We start from the raw sequence: 17,011 nt of genomic DNA, 5'->3' as shown, positions 1-17,011 counted from the left end.
AAGCAGGATGGTGACCGTTAACCTGGGCCTGTTCCTAGGAGGGAGAAGCCCCGCAGCTGCAAACCAGGGAGCTGACAATGATTGTGAAGGGTTTGCGGATCCTCCCTCCCACCGCCTGATACTAACTTTGCTTCCACGGGACAAAGGACTCTCCTCCAGACGAACAATAGCATTGCACCTGCGCGCTACTGTCTCACCTCATCAACCGCACTGCGCATGCTCCAGATCACAATGCCCAGGGGAATGATTGACGGCGGCTCAGGACCACTAATAATAGGGGGCAGGACTGGAGGACCGAATGGGAGCGGCTGGTCCTCCAACCAATCTGAGCGAATGAGGGGTAGTGAATGAAGCATACGCAGTGCGGGAAATGGCGAGGGGTGGATGCTTTTTTTCTCGGATCCGTAATTTGTAAGCGGAAAATTACAGATCGGAGCATATGATGGAACCGGCGTGTGGACGGGAAGATTTCTATACAGGTTGTGTGATCTACAAACTCCCTCAAAAACTCATCAATCGCATTTGTACTGAGCGGGGCCAAAGATCCCTTAAATCGTCCCGGTTAATGATCACCATCTTTATTGGGGGCAATGTGCAGCACTGAGCATGTGCGGCCGCCATCACGTTGGGGGTATTATTTTCATAGCTAGGTGAAGCTTGTCCCCCATTGTTTCGAATAGAGACAACCTGTCCATCAAACTGGGTCACCCTTTGAGTCCCAATGACTTAACGATGAGGCAGGGTGGAAGCAGGGAAGGAAAGAAAAGGATGTAAATCCTGCTCTCTGGATCCTACTACCTCAAGGGACGTCCTGCCTTTTGTGCCCAAATATCTGTGGCAAAAGTACCCTAAAACATATGGAATTATGCTCACTACTCCCAAAATGTTCCCCTACTGAAACCTCAACCACCTGTCCAGGCTCATTCCCCAATACCAGATCCAGTACTGCCCCTCCCCTCGTTGGACTATCTACATATTGCACCAAGAAGGGACTGCTGACAGTGACAAGGGGTAAAGTTAAGTTCAGTAGGGCACACGAGTGGTCATCCTAAGTTACAACTATATTCACAACCTAAGATGTGCTGGTTGGGTGGGTTGGCCACGCTAAATTGCCCCTTAATTGGAAAAGAAATATAATTGGCTACTCTAAAATATTTTTTAAAAGTTAGAATTATAGAATCTCTGTTTCTGGGAGCTTTGAGGGGCTGACTGAGATGTTTGGGTTGGCGTGGGGAGAATGTTTTAGGTATATGCGGGTGCTGGACTTTGCAAGGAAGGTCTTCCCAACCTTCCCAATCATGCCTGTCTCCTCGCTGTTGGAGGTGGTGCTGTCAACGGACAGGGGGAGGGGGGGGTGGGGTCGTCTTGGTGATTTACAGGAGGGTTTTGGAGGAGGATGGGGTGTCCATGGAGGGGTTAAGGCGAAGTGGGAGGAAAAGCTGGGTGTGGCACTGGAGGAGGGTGTGTGCTGTGGAGGCTAAACGCCTCAACTTTGTGTGCGAGGCTGGGGCTGATACCGCTGAAGGTGGTGTACAAGGTGCACCTTACAAAGTCTTGTGGTCTTGGCACCTTCAGGTGATGCCACCTAAGACAGAGTAAATAAAATCAGGAATACTCAGGAAGTATCAATTCGAGGAGCATAGATCTCTCAGAGGTTACAAAGGAATAGATCAGCGTTTTAGCAACAGATGCTCTGAGCCTTGGCTGGAGTCAGGCAATGTTACTGAGGTGGAATCCAGTCTTCAAGATGATGTAAATATGTGGTTGGGAGCAAGTCACAGGGTCAAATATCACACCAACCATTTGGACAATCTCTTTTAATCTCAATCTCAAAACAATGACCAGGGTGAGGGATGGAGTCAGTGGCTAATAAATTGAGTTTGTTACAGGGGCTGAACGCAATGTCTTCCCAATATTGAAGTGGAGAAAGTTTCTGCTCACCCATTACTTACTGTCAGAACTGTGTGTGCCTTGGAGGGGAACTTGGATGTGATGGTGTTCACAGACCCGATATCCTGGTCCTTCAAGGAGGCGGAGGTTGAGGGTTTGGGAGATTCTGTCAATGTTCTGGTTAGATTTTGGAAATATAAATTCCCTCTCCTCCGCCTCTGCTCTCAATCTTTTCTCACTCTCCTCCCCCCACAGAGGCCTGAAACTTTTCTGGCCCAGACCTGTGGATGGTTCCCTTCCCTGAACGACATCAGTGAATCAGTTGTTCTTTTGTGAACATCTGGCAGTTTTCAAGGTCACCTTTTCCTAGTGCCGGCCTCACAAATGACCAGATTTCAGCTCAATTTCACAATCCACCTTTGTGTTTTTCTGGATTTCTCTCACTCCTTTTTTTCTGTCTAAACTGATTTCACAGGATATTGGAAGGGGAAGGTTTGCATTTGGGAAACATCACATCAGGATCTGACGGAGTCGCTTAAGTTATCGTTACTGAATATCAACAGGTTTTGAACATAATATAAGAATATAAGACTGGAAGCAGGAGTAGGCCACCTGGACCTTCGAGCTTGCTCCGCCATTCAATGAGATCATGGCTGATGTATTGTCGACTCAGCTCCACTTTCCCGCCAGAACACCATAACCCTTTATTCCTTTATTCTTCAAAAAACTATCTATCTTTATCTTGAAAACATTGAATGAAGGAGCCTCAACTGCTTCACTGGGCAGGGAATTCCATCGATTCACATGGAAGGAAAAAACACCGTTCACAGTGGAGAGAAACCATACATGTGTTGTGTGTGTGGACGAGGTTTGAGCCAATCTTCTGGCCTGTCAAGACACAAGCGCATTCACACTGGCGCGAAACCGTGGAAATGTGGGGATTGTGAGGCGGCATTTGGTTTCCCATCTGAGCTGGAAACTCATCGACACACTCACGCTGGGGAGAGACCATTCATCTGCTCCGTGTGTGGGAAGAGATCTACTTGGTCATCAAACTTGCTGACACAACAGCAGGTTCACACTGGAGAGAAGTTGTTCACCTGCTGTGTGTGTGGAAAAGGATTGATTGATTCATCCAAGCGACTGAAACAGTAGCGAGTTCACACCGGGGAGAGACCATTTGCCTGTACTGAGTGTGGGAAGGGATTCACTCATATATTCACCCTGCTGAGACACCAGCGAGTTCACACTGACAAAATACCTTTCAAATGTCTGCACTGTGGGAAGTGCTTTAAAAGCTCTGGAAAACAGATGTACCATCAACATGTTCACACTGATGAGAGACCTTTTAAATGCCCAGACTATGTGAAATGTTATGAAGGCTCCTGGGAGCTGATGTCCCACCAATATATTCACACTGATGAGAGACCGTTCAGGTGCTCTCACTGCGGGGCTGGGTTCAGGCGATCATCTAAACCCACTGTCCACCAGCGAATTCACACTAGGGAGAGGCCATTCATCTGATTGTGGGAAGGGATTCATCCACCTTTCTGAAACACTAGTGGGATCATATTGGGGTGATACAGTAGCACAATGGTTAGCACTGTTACTTTATAGCGCCAGGGTCCCAGGTTCAATTCGCGGCTTGGGTCACTGGCTGTGCGGAGCCTGCATGTTCTCCCCGTGTCTGCGTGGGTTTCCTCCGGGTGCTCCAGTTTCCTCCCACGAGTCCTGAAAGAGGTGAACATAGAACAATATGCAAGAGCAGCACGGTGGCGCAGTGGTAGCACTGCAGTCTCACGGCACCGAGGTCCCAGGTTCAATCCCAGCTCTGGGTCCCTGTCCGTGTGGAGTTTGCACATTCTCCCCGTGTTTGCGTGGGTGTCACCCCCACAACCCAAAAAATGTGCAGGGTAGGTGGATTGAACATGCTAAATTGTCCCTTAATTGGAAAAGATGAATTGGGAACCCCAAAATTTAAAAAAAAAACAGAACAATACAGCACAGGAACAGGCCCTTCGGCCCTCCAAGCCTGCGTCGATAATGGTACCTGCCGAAACTAAAACCGTCTGCACTTATGGAGCCCATATCCTTCCATTCCCACCCTAGTCATATATTTATCTAGTTGTCCCTTAACTGCCTTGACCGTACCTGCTCCCACCACCTCCCCAGGCAGCACGTTCCATATATTTCCCACCCTGTATAAAAAACCTGCTTCGTACATCTGTTCTGAACTTTTCCCCGCGCACTTTAAACCTATGTCCCCTAGTACTTGACTCTCCTACCCGAGGAAAGAGCATCTGACTATCCACTCTGTCCATGCCACTCATAATCTTGTAGACCTCAATCAGCTCGCCTCTCAACCTCCGTCGTTCCAGTGAGAACTGACCGAGTTTATCTATCGTGCTGTTCGGTAATTTGGACATTCTGAATTCTCCCACCGTGTACCCGAACAGACGGCAGAATGTGGCAACTCGGGGCTTTTCACTTCATTGCAATGTTAATGTCAGCTTACTTGTGACAATAGAGATGATTATTATTAAAGACAGACCTTTCAAATGTTTAAACTGTGGGAAATTCTATAAAATGTCCAGGGAACTGATGTCCCATCAGCTTGTTCACACTGATGAGAGACCGTTCAGGTGCTCTCACTGTGGGACTAGATTCAGCAACTCACTGTATACCGGCGAATTCACACTGGGGAGATGCAAACTTTCCTCATAGTTAAAATTCTCCATCCCTGGTAACATCATCATAAATCTTCTCTGCAACGGGCAGCATGATGTCCCAGGTTCGAATCCTGGCCCCGGTCACTGTCCGTGTGGAGTTTGCACATTCCCCCTGTGTTTGCGTGGGTTTCGCCCCCACAACACAAAGTTGTGCAGGGTAGGTCGATTGGCCACAATAAATTGCCCCTTAATTGGAAAAAATTAATTGGGCACACTAAATTTAAATAAATAAATAATCTCCTCTGCAGTCTCTCTCGGATGATCACATCCTTCCTGTAATATGGCTGTGGTCTAACTGGTGTTTGATGCAGTTCCAGCACAATCTCCCTGTTCTCATAATCTCAACCCTCGGCTACCAAAGGAAACTATCCCACCTGCCTTCCTAAGCACTGAAATTAAATGAAATGAAAATGAAAATGAAATGAAATGAAAATCGCTTATTGTCACGAGTAGGCTTCAATGAAGTTACTGTGAAAAGCCCCTAGTCACCACATTCCGGCGCCTGTTCGGGGAGGTTGGTACAGGAATCGAACCGTGCTGCTGGCCTGCCTTGGTCTGCTTTAAAAGCCAGCGATTTAGCCCAGTGTGCTAAACCATCCTCTCACTGAAGAGAGAGAGTGAGAGGCAGCTGAGAGAGACAGAGGGAGAGAGAGGAAGCAGAGGGGGTGAGAGGCACCAGAGAGAGAGAGGAGAGAAGAGAGAGACAGTCTAGTCAGTAACAAAAATAAGTAATGGAATTGCGTTCAGACACGGATCTGCATGAACCGACACCACTTTATTGACAGATTGACAAGGTAGTCACTGTACTTGAATCAATGTTATTCACTTTTGGAATTGAATGAACAAAGGGTCAGATTAACTATATCACAATCACCCAGATTCAAATAGGTCTGTTTAATACAGAACAGGATTAAACCCAGTGTCCAATATTACAGGTGTCTGTGGCTGTTTGATGCCTGGTTTCATTGTACAGCTGACAAGCCCACAGCTTCAGTGAACTCGTCTACCCAGAGTCTGTTTCTAAACCCTCATCACAACATAATACCTGGTTAGCTATTTATATATGGTCAGCCTGGCTGGACAGCTAACACAAAGCTCAACCAGAAACTATGGTTCTTCTTTCAACTGATTCCAGCTCCGACATGCGGTCACAGCATCTCCAGCCTTCAGCTCTGTTACTGGGCTGTTATTGACATGAGCAAGAGAGAGACAGCAAGTTGCCTGAGGCTTAAATGGGAAGTTGAAACTTGTGACTCAAAACCAACTGTGTAAGATCTCTGAAAAGATCAGGAATTTTAAAAGATAAATTCTAAACCCAGTGAACAAATTAATGAGTCATAAGACAAAAACTTCAGGTTTTATGACTTTACTGCAACAAACTAGAAGCAACAATGCCTAAACACTATTTTTATAGGGAACGTATCCCTTAAACTACAAATAGAATGTAGCCCTTTTACTTTTAAGACAATCAAAAATCACACTCCATGGTTACGTCGCTGAATTGTCACTCAATTCTCCTGGAAGCAGCCCAATGTGATTCTTCGTTCCTGTGTTTACTTCCATTCTGTTCCTTTTCCTGATTGGCAATCCTTAACCCCAGAAGTGTCTTTTGCAGTGATGGTTCTCCTGATGATATTCAGGTCCCCATAAACCAAGTGACTCCTCCAAATCCTGAAGTGGCGTTAGGTTTTTTTCTGCAAATCTTCATCTAATATCCTGTAAAAGGAATTTACAAATGGAAATTGAGAACAGGCAATTCTAGTTTCCATCCAACACACTCTCCCTCCATTCTCACTCTGCTGTAATATTCATCCTCCTAATTCTCTAAAGGTGCTGATTCAGGCTGACTGACAGATCCCTGCTCCCCGTCTTGGAGAGGCCTGAAAATCTCCATGCAGACTGCCAGACAGAAATATGTCTATGTTACTGAACTCAAAATGTGTGGAACATACAGACTGGATTCACTTCCTTTCTCTTCAGCTGCTGCAAGTCACCAATAACCCCTCAGAATGAGGAAAGATATGGAAAGATAAAGTAGACTTGGAGCGGCTGCTGCCTCTTGTGGGGCATTCCAGAACGAGAGTTAATAGTCTTACGATAAGCGGTAGCAAATTCAAAAGTTTAAATTAAAAAATATTTTTTTTAAGAGTACCCAATTATTTTTTTTTCCAATTAAGGGGCAATTTAGTGTGACCAATCCACCTACTCTGCACATCTTTGGGTTGTGGGGGTGAAACCTACACCTACACGGGGAGAAACTGCAAATTCCACACAGTGACCCGGGGCCGGGATCGAACCCAGATCCTCAGCGCCGTAGGCAGCAGTGCTAACCATTGGGCCACAGTGCTGCCCTATTCAAAGCAGAGTTGAAGAGAAGCTGCTTCTCCCAAGGGCTGTGAGTCTGTGGAATTCACGATCCCAGAGTGCGGTGGAGCTGGGACACTGAGTAAATTTAGGGAGAAGTTAGACAGATTTTTAATTGGGTTGAAGGGTTCTGAAGAACTCGCAGGACGGTGGAGAAAAGGCCAGGATGAGATCAGCGATGATCGAATGGCGGAGCAGACTCGATGGGCTAAATGGCCTAACTGTTCTTATATCATATGAACTTCTGAAAGGGGCAGACATTGATTTGCTCCCAGATGTTGCCAGGAGGAGGACGTTTTAGTTTTAGTCTGAAACCCATTGTTCAACCTCCACATTGTGACATCACAAAGGTGCTCATCCTCTAAATCAGCCAATAGGAATCCACTCGCTCCGTGGTGACGTCACTGCATTAGTGCGCACACGCCGGCGCGCGGACACGCGAGCACCGCCCCCACCCTCTGTTCCGTCTCCCCCACCACATCCTCGAGACGGTTTCCAGCAACCGGCTGACAGTTCCGGCCTTCGGTGATCTCCCCCTTCCCTGATCCGGGACTGCGCATGTCTCAGTGAGAGGGACTGCGGCGCATGCGTAGATGAGCTCACTTCCGCTGACCTGACCTCTCAGGTGTTCACCAATGGGAAGAGTTGGAGGACCGGAAAGACACTGCCCCTCCGCCAATCAAAGCTCCCCCATTGTCTCGATGCGAAAGCTGCACATGGCGGTTTCTGCGGAGCAAAGCTGTTGTTCTCCCAACCCTGAATAAGTTTGAGCTGCAGACAGACTCCTGTCTCCAACATCTGTGAGTAAAACACTTTATTTCCTCCTCCTTTCCATTTCTTTTCTCATTCTCACCTTCAATTGGTCACTTGCAGCAACTGAAGGGAAAGGAAGTGAATCCAGGGAGGGTGCAGACTCTGCAAAGGTTGGCCCAGGTCTCGCTCTCTCTCTCAAAGACGTTGACGTCCTTTGCTCCCTCAGCTTGACACATTTATTTGTCTGGGTAAAAGGATGGTCTCTTTCCTAATGTTCACAATTAAAGGGCTGGTTTCCCCAGGAAATGGCTGACATTTAAGGGGTCAGTAAACAGGCTAAATCCAACTCAGCCAATTACTTCCCTGTCGGAATACTCTCCATCATCAGCAAAGTAATGGAAGGGGTCATCAAGGGTCCTATTAAGTGGCACTTATTCTGCAATAACCTGCTCCTGGACGCTCAGTTTGGGTTCCGCCAGGGCCACTCAGCTCCTGACCTCATTACAGCCTTGGTTCAAACTTGGACAAAAGAGCTGAATGCCAGAAATGAGGTGAGAGTGACTCCTCTTGACATCAAGGCAGCATTTGACTGAGTATGGCATCAAGGAGCCCCAGCTAAACTGGAGTCAATGGGAATCGGGGGATAATTCTTCACTGGTTGGATTTATACCTGGCACAAAGGAAGATGGTTGTGGTGATTGGAGGTCAGTCATCTCAGCTCCAGGACTTCACTGCAGGAGTTCCTCAGGGCAGTATCCTAGGCCCAACCATCTTCAGCTGCTTCATCAATGATCTCCCTTCCATCATAAGGTGAGAAATGGTGATGTTTCTGGATCCGCGGGAGAAAGCTCACACTGTCCACCCTATCTAACCCCCTGATCATTTTGTATGCCTCTATTAAGTCTCCTATTAACCTTCTTCTCTCTTAACGAAAACAACCTCAAGTCCATCAGCCTTTCCTCATAAGATTTTCCCTCCATACCAGGCAACATCCTGGTAAATCTCCTCTGCACCCGCTCCAAAGCTTCCACATTCTTCCTATAATGCGGTGACCAGAACTGTACGCAATACTCCAAATGCGGCCGTACCAGAGTTTTGTACAGCTGCAACATGACCTCATGACTCCGGAACTCAATCCCTCTACCAATAAAGGCCAACACTCCATAGGCCTTCTTCACAACCCTATCAACCTGGGTGCCAACTTTCAGGGATCTATGTACATGGACACCGAGATCCCTCTGCTCATCCACACTTCCAAGAACTTTACCATTAGCCAAATATTCCGCATTCCTGTTATTCCTTCCAAAGTGAATCACCTCACACTTCTCTACATTAAACTCCATTTGCCACCTCTCAGCCCAGCTCTGCAGCTTATCTATGTCCCTCTGTAACCTGCAACATCCTTCCGCCCTGTCGACAACACCACCGACTTTAGTGTCGTCTGCAAAATTACTCACCCACCCTTCTGCGCCCTCCTCTAGGTCATTTATAAAAATTACAAACAGCAACGGCCCCAGAACAGATCCTTGTGGTACGCCACTTGTAACTGAACTCCATTCTGAACATTTCCCATCAACCACCACCCTCTGTCTTCTTTCAGCTAGCCAATGTCTGATCCACATCTCTAAATCACCCTCAATCCCCAGCCTCCGTATTTTCTGCAATAGCCTACCGTGGGGAACCTTATCAAACGCTTTACTGAAATCCACATACACCACATCAACTGCTCTACCCTCGTCTACCTGTTCAGTCACCTTCTCAAAGAACTCGATAAGGTTTGTGAGGCATGATCTACCCTTCACAAAGCCATGCTGACTATCCCTAATCATATTATTACTATCTAGATGATTATAAATCTTGTCTCTTAAAATCCCCTCCAAGACTTTACCCACAACAGACGTGAGGCTCACTGGTCTATAGTTGCAGGGGTTGTCTCTACTCCCCTTGAACAAAGGAACCACATTTGCTATCCTCCAGTCCTCTGGCACTATTCCTGTAGCCAATGATGACATAAAAATCAAAGCCAAAGGCTCAGCAATCTCTTCCCTGGCTTCCCAGAGAATCCTAGGATAAATCCCATCAGGCCCCGGGACTTATCTATTTTCAGCCTGTCCAGAATTGCCAACACCTCTTCCCTACGTACCTCAATGCCATCTATTCTAATAGCCTGGGTCTCAGCATTCTCCTCCACAACATTCTCTTTTTCCTGAGTGAATACTGACGAAAAATATTCATTTAGTATCTCGCCTATCTCTTTAGACTCCACACACAACTTCCTGTCCTTGACTGGCCCTACTCTGACCCCAGTCATTCTTTTATTCCTGACATACCTATAGAAAGCTTTTGGGTTTTCCTTGATCCTCCCTGCCAAATACTTCTCATGTCTCCTCCTTGCTCATCGTAGATCTCTCTTTAGATCCTTCCTCGCTACCTTGTAACTATCAAGCGCCCCAACTGAAACTTCACACCTCATCTTCACATTGGCCTCCTTCTTCCTCTTAACAAGAGATTCCACTTCTTTGGTAAACCACGGTTCCCTCGCTCGACGCCTTCCTCCCTGCCTGACCGGTACGTACTTATCAAGAACATGCAGTAGCTGTTCCTTGAACAAGCTTCACATATCCAGTGTGCCTAACACTGGCAGCCTATTTCTCCAACCTATCCCCCCCCCCCAAGTCATGTCTAATGGCATCATAATTGCCCTTCCCCATGCCTCCTGATGCCCCAAAGCCTGTCCAGCAGACATCTACAAGCACAAGTCAGGAGTGTAATGGAATACACTCCACTTTGCTGGATGAGTGCAGCTCCAACAACACACAAGAAGCTTGACTCTATCCGGACAAAGCAGCCTAATTGATTGCATCGCCTTCCACAAACATTCAAACCTTCCACCACCGACAAACAGTAGCAGCCGTGTATACCATTTACAAGATACACTGCAGTAACTCCGAAAGGTTCCTCAGACAGCACCTTCCAAACCCACAACCACTACCATCTGGAAGGACAAGAGCAGCAGAAACCTGGGAAGCCCACCACCTGGAAGTTCTCCTCCAAGTTATTCACCACCTTGACTTGGAAATATATTGCCATTCCTTCACTGTCCCTGGGGCAACATCCTGGAATTCCCTCCCTAACAGCACAGGGGATGTAGGGCAGCATGGTGGAGCAGTGGTTAGCGCTGCTGCCTCACGGCTCCGAGGTCCGAGGCTCCATCCCGGCTCTGGGTCACTGTCCGTGTGGAGTTTGTACATTCTCCCCGTGTTTGCTTGCGTTCACTCCCACAACCCAAAGATGTGCAGGGTAGCTGGATTGGTGACGCTAAATTGCCCCATAATTGTAAAAAATGAATTAGGTACTCTAAATTTATAAAAAAACAAATGAAAAAAAAAACAGCACAGGGGATGTACCTACACCTCAAGGACTGCAGCAGTTCAAGAAGGCAGCTCACCCCTACTTCGGAAGGGCAACTGGGGATGGGCAATAAATGCTGGCCTGACCAGCATTGTCCACATCCCCTAAATTAATTTTTTAAAATTTAATATCGGACAGAAATATGTCTAGTGTTATATGGTACGTATTATATATATTATTGATGGTTCTGTAATAAAATACATGTATTACTATTTCTAGTTTTGTAATATAGTACTGTACCTACATTATATATTTCCAGTCATACAGTCATTGCAGCACTGACAGAATCCATTTGGGAACTCGAGTCAATGCTGACTCTCTGTACAGCAATCCAGTCAGTCCCATTCCCCCTCGATATCCCTGTTCCCCTGCAAGTTTATTTTCTTCAAGTGACCATCCTATTTTATTTTAAATTATTGATCACCTGGACTTCCACAACCCTTGTGGGCAGTGAGTTCCCTGTCATGACCACTCCATGACTAAATAAAATTCTTCCTCAGAATTTCCCTATCTCTAATCAGTAAATGTACTTATATGGAGATTCTCTACTCTTGTACAGGTTTTAGTGAGTTTAGATTTGTTGATCAGCACCTTCAGGAAAATTGGGAGGGAAAGTAAGTGAATACAATCTGTATATTACACACATTTTTCATCCAGTAATATAGATATATATCTGTCTGGCAGCCTGCATGAAGATTTTCAGGTCTGGAGGAAACAGTGAGCTTGGATCTGTCAATCAGCCTGAATCAGTACCTTCAGGAGAATTGGGAGGGTGAATATTAGATCCAGCAGAGTGAGAATGGAGGGAGAGTGTGTGGGATTGAGATTTCGAGCATTTCAGGGAAAGAGAGAGGAAAGAATGTTCGATAGAAACTAGAATTGTTTGTTCTGAATTTCTATCCTGTACTGATATTGTAAAATCTGTTTGCAGGCAGTTCGATCGAGAGGAGTTTGAGGCCGATATCTCAAACTAAATATCACATCAAGAACTGATTGAGTCACTCAATTCTTGGGATCATCGGCCTGAGAATCTAGAAGGAGAAATGTTTGTCTATTCTGACTGCTTCACGAGATTTTAAACAACAGTGTGTCTGGAAAAGCACTGAGACACACACACACACACCCGTATGAGACTGTTATAGAGCACTGACTGTGGAAAGAGCTTCAACCAGTGACACAGCCTGAAAACATACTACACCATTCACAGCAGGGAGAGACTGTGCAGGTGTTCTGTGTGTGGACAAGGCTTCAACTGATCGTCAAACGCGGTGAGACGTAAGATCACCCGGATCATGGCGAAACCATGGAAATGTGAGGATTGTGGGAGGGGATTTAGAGCCCCACACGAGCTGGCAACGCATCAACGCAGTCACCCTGGCGAGAGGCCTTTCACCTGCTCTCGGTGTGAAAAGGGATTCGCTCACATTGGCACCCTGCAGAGACACGAACTAATTCACACTGCGGACAGACCGTTCACCTGCTCTGACTGTGGGAAGGGATTCCCTCAGTTATCCCAGCTGCAGACACACCAGCGGGTTCACACTGGGGAGAGACCGTTCACCTGCTCTCAGTGTGAAAAGGGATTCACTCAAATTGGCAACCTGCATACACACCAGCGAGTTCACACTGGAGAGAGGCCTTTCACCTGCTCTCAGTGTGAAAAGGGATTCGCTCACAATAGCGCCCTGCAAAGACACAAACTAATTCACACTGCGGAGAGACCGTTCACCTGCTCTGACTGTGGGAAGGGATTCATTCGGTTATCCCAACTGCAGACACACCAGCGAGTTCACACTGGGGAGTGGCCTTTCACCTGCTCTTGGTGTGAAAAGGGATTCGCTCACATTGGCACCCTGCAGAGACACAAACTAATTCACACTGTGGAGAGACCGTTCACCTGCTCTGACTCTGGGAAGGGATTCCCTCGGTTATCCCAGCTGCAGACACACCAGCGGGTTCACACTGGAGAGAGGCCTTTCACCTGCTCTCAGTGTGAAAAGGGATTCGCTCAAATTGGCAGCCTGCGGAAACACGACCGAATTCACACTGGAGAGAGGCCTTTCACCTGCTCTCAGTGTGAAAAGAGATTCAATGACATTGGCAACCTGCAGAAACACGAACGAGTTCACACTGGGGAGAGGCCGTTCACCTGCTCTGACTGTGGGAAGGGATACACTCGGTTACACCACCTGCAGAGACACCAGCGAGTTCACACTGGAGAGAGACCTTTCACCTGCATTCAGTGTGAAAAGGGATTCACTGACAATGCCAGCCTACGGAAACACGAACGAGTTCACACCGGGGATTATCCATTCAACTGCACTGTGTGTGATAAGGGATTCACTGATATTGGTAACCTTCGGAGACACGAACGAGTTCACACCGGGGAGAGGCCATTCATCTGCTCTGTGTGTGATATGGGATTCGCTCAATTATCCAGCCTGCTGAAACACAATGCCACTCACACCAAGAGCAGGCCCTTTAAATGCCCTGACTGCAGGCGGGGTTTCAAAAGCTCTCAGCTACTGATGTCCCACCAGCGCGTTCACTCTGAGGAGAGACCGTTCAGCTGCTCTCACTGCACAAAGAGCTTTAGATCCCCATCCAACCTGATGAAACACGAGCGAAGTCACACCGGGGAGAGCCCGTTCACCTCTCCGACTGGGAAAAGATTCACTCGGTCATCACTTGCTGAGCCACAATGTCACTCACAGCAATGAGAGATCCTTTAAATGCTCCGACTGTGGGAGTGGGTTTAAAAGCTCTCAGGTACTGATGTCCCACCAGCACATTCACACTGAGGAGAGACCGTTCAGCTGCTCTCACTGCACAAAGAGATTTGAAACATCAATCACGTTGTGGAGACACCAGCAAGTTCACACTGGAAAGAAGCCATTCACCTGCTCTCACTGTGGGGAGGGATTCACTCAGTCGTCCAACATGCTGAGACACCAAAGGGTTCACAAGTGATGTCGGGTTAGATTCTGCTGTTATTCCTGCTGTTAATTACATCCAGGACTGAACCTGGAGTGGGTGGAGGGGTTTGTCTCCTCGTCAACTCCTGGTGCTCGGATGTGGCGACCCTGGCGAACTACTGCTCCCATGACCTGGAATACCCGACTGTGAAGTACCGTCCATACTACCTTCCACTGAGTTCACTTCTGCCATCATCATGGCGGTCTACATCCCACCCCAGGCGGAAGTGAAGACGCCGCTTGATGAATTGTACACCGCTATAAATAACAATGAAGCAGAATACCCGGAGGCCTTGTTCATCGTGGCCGGAGACTTCAACCAGGCCAACCTCGAGTGTACTGCCAAAATTCCACCAACACCTCTCCTGTCCCAACAGGGGCCCCAACATCCTTGACCACTGCCACACAAACATCAAGGGCGCCTGATGATCCATCCACTGGCTGCACTTCGGAAAATCGGACCACAAGACGGTGCTCCTTCTCCCGGCGTACAAGCAGAAACCTAAGCGGGAGAATCCGGTTAAGAAATGCTGGTCTGAGGCAACAGAAGAGCTCCTGTGCGACTGGTCCATATTCAAGAACTCGGCAGCTAACCTAAACGAGTATGCCAGCACCATCACAGACTTCATCAGCAAGTGTGTGGAAGATTGTGTGTCAAAGAAGGTAGTACGTACGTTACCCAACCCGAACCCATGGTTTAATCGGGAGATTCAAGGCCACGTCTGAGGCGTTCAAGTCAGGCAACCCTGACCTATACAAAATAAAATCTAGGTACGACTTCTGCAAAGCCAACAGGGTTGCCAAGAGACAACAGAAGAGTTGTCCAGACTGAGCTAGAATCATGGACTCTCATCGATTGTGGCAAGGCTTAAACAACATAATGCGCTAAGCTGAGTAGGATCTTTAGCAACAGCGCACCCCTTCCCGACAAACTCTAGCATTCTATGCTTATTTCGAGCAGGAAACCAACAAACCTTTGTCATCTGCCCCAGCAGCCTTGGGCACACCCATGCCCACCGTCACAGCGTACAAAGTCAGATTGGCCTTCTTGAAAGTGAACCCTCGGAAAGCGGCGGGTCCTGACGGAGTCCCTGCCACGCACCCAGATCCTGCGCGGACCAACTGGCAGGTGTGTTCGCGGACATCCTCAACCTCTCCCTACTCCATTCTGAGATTCCCACCTGCTTCAAGAAGACCACTATCATACCGGTGCCAAAGAAGAACCAGGCAACGTGCCTCAATGAATACCATTCGATGGCCTTGACATCGATCATTATGGAATGCTTAGACCACAGCTGGAGTAATGTGTGCAGTTTTACTCCCCTGACCTTAGGAAAGGTATTGCCACAGAGGAACAGCAACAAAGTTTCACCAGACTTGTTCCGGGTTTGGCAGGACTGTCCCAGGAAGAGAGATTGGGGAAACTAGGCCTCTTTTCTCTAGAGTTTCAAGGAATGAGAGGGGATTTCATTGAAACTTACAAAATCCATAAAGGAATAGACCGGGTGGGTGCAGGTGAGATGTTTCCCCGAGTTGGAGAGTCTGGAACCAGGGGACACAATTTCAAACTAAGGGAGAAGTCACTTAATACGGGTCTAGGAGGAGACATTTCTTTACTCCGAGGGTTGTGAATCTTTGGAATTCTCGACCCCAGAGGGCTGTGGAAGCTCAGACACTGGGAGTGTTTAAAGCAGCGACTGGCAGATTTCTGTTTCTTTGTTTAATAAATTATGTTTTTCTAATTAAGAGGCAGTGAGCGTGGCCAATTCACCAATGCTGCAAAAACAAACAAAAAAACAAAGAAATGTACAGCACAGGAACAGGCCCTTCAGCCCTCCAAGCCCGTGCCGACCATGCTGCCCGACTAAACTACAATCTTCTACACTTCCTGGGTCCGTATCCCTCTATTCCCATCCTATTCATGTATTTGTAAGATGCCCCTTAAATGTCACTATCGTCCCTGCTTCCACCACCTCCTCCGGTAGCGAGTTCCAGGCACCCACTACCCTCTGCGTAAAAAACTTGCCTCGTACATCTACTCTCAACCTTGCCCCTCTCACCTTAAACCTATGCCCCCTAGTAATTGACCCCTCTACCCTGGGGAAAAGCCTCTGACTATCCACTCTGTCTATGCCCCTCATAATTTTGTAGACCTCTATCAGGTCGCCCCTCAACCTCCTTCGTTCCAGTGAGAACAAACCGAGTTTATTCAACCGCTCCTCATAGCTAATGCCCTCCATACCAGGCAACATTCTGGTAAATCTCTTCTGCACCCTCTCTAAAGCCTCCACATCCTTCTGGTAGTGTGGCGACCAGAATTGAACACTATACTCCAAGTGTGGCCTAACTAAGGTTCTATACAGCTGCAACATGACTTGCCAATTCTTATACTCAATGCCCCGGCCAATGAAGGCAAGCATGCCGTATGCCTTCTTGACTACCTTCTCCACCTGTGTTGCCCCTTTCAGTGACCTGTGGACCTGTACTCCTAGATCTCTTTGACTTTCAATACCCTTGAGGGTTCTACCATTCACTGTATATTCCTTACCTGCATTAGACCTTCCAAAATGCATTACCCCACATTTGTCCGGATTAAACTCCATCTGCCATCTCTCCGCCCAAGTCTCCAAACAATCTAAATCCTGCTGTATCCTCTGACAGTCCTCATCGCTATCCGCAATTCCACCAACCTTTGTGTCGTCTGCAAACTTACTAATCAGACCAGTTACATTTTCCTCCAAATCATTTATATATACTACAAAGAGCAAAGGTCCCAGCACTGATCCCTGTGGAACACCACTGGTCACAGCCCTCCAATTAGAAAAGCATCCTTCCATTGCTACTCTCTGCCTACTATGACCTAGCCAGTTCTGTATCCACCTTGCCAGC

The 17,011-nt window shown here is 47.5% G+C and overlaps 1 protein-coding gene and 1 long non-coding RNA gene across 2 annotated transcripts; one reads left to right on the top strand and one right to left on the bottom strand.

Moving 5' to 3' along the window:
* Nucleotides 1-5,969: 5,969 nt before the first annotated feature.
* Nucleotides 5,970-7,550, bottom strand: LOC140422454 (uncharacterized). Its single transcript, XR_011947467.1, has 2 exons — nucleotides 7,439-7,550; nucleotides 5,970-6,335 (listed from the first exon to the last, which is right to left on the bottom strand). It is a non-coding gene; the product is annotated as an uncharacterized lncRNA (long non-coding RNA).
* A 132-nt stretch (nucleotides 7,551-7,682) lies between these two features.
* On the top strand, nucleotides 7,683-16,352 carry LOC140422423 (uncharacterized). Its single transcript, XM_072507434.1, has 2 exons — nucleotides 7,683-7,783; nucleotides 12,079-16,352. Exon 2 carries the CDS (start codon nucleotides 12,440-12,442, stop codon nucleotides 13,865-13,867), a length of 1,428 nt encoding a protein of 475 aa, XP_072363535.1. The 5' UTR covers nucleotides 7,683-7,783; nucleotides 12,079-12,439; the 3' UTR covers nucleotides 13,868-16,352.
* The last annotated feature ends 659 nt before the right edge of the window (nucleotides 16,353-17,011 follow it).

This window comes from Scyliorhinus torazame, chromosome 5 (genome assembly GCF_047496885.1).
Source record: "Scyliorhinus torazame isolate Kashiwa2021f chromosome 5, sScyTor2.1, whole genome shotgun sequence".
NCBI lineage: Eukaryota > Metazoa > Chordata > Chondrichthyes > Carcharhiniformes > Scyliorhinidae > Scyliorhinus > Scyliorhinus torazame.
Note: the sequence above shows the minus strand (reverse complement) of the source record. Positions and strands in the feature narration are given on the sequence as shown.

Excerpts from the sequence above, each read along its gene's own strand:
- LOC140422423 (XM_072507434.1), top strand. The coding sequence starts at position 12,440 with ATGGCGAAACCATGGAAATGTGAGGATTGTGGGAGGGGATTTAGAGCC.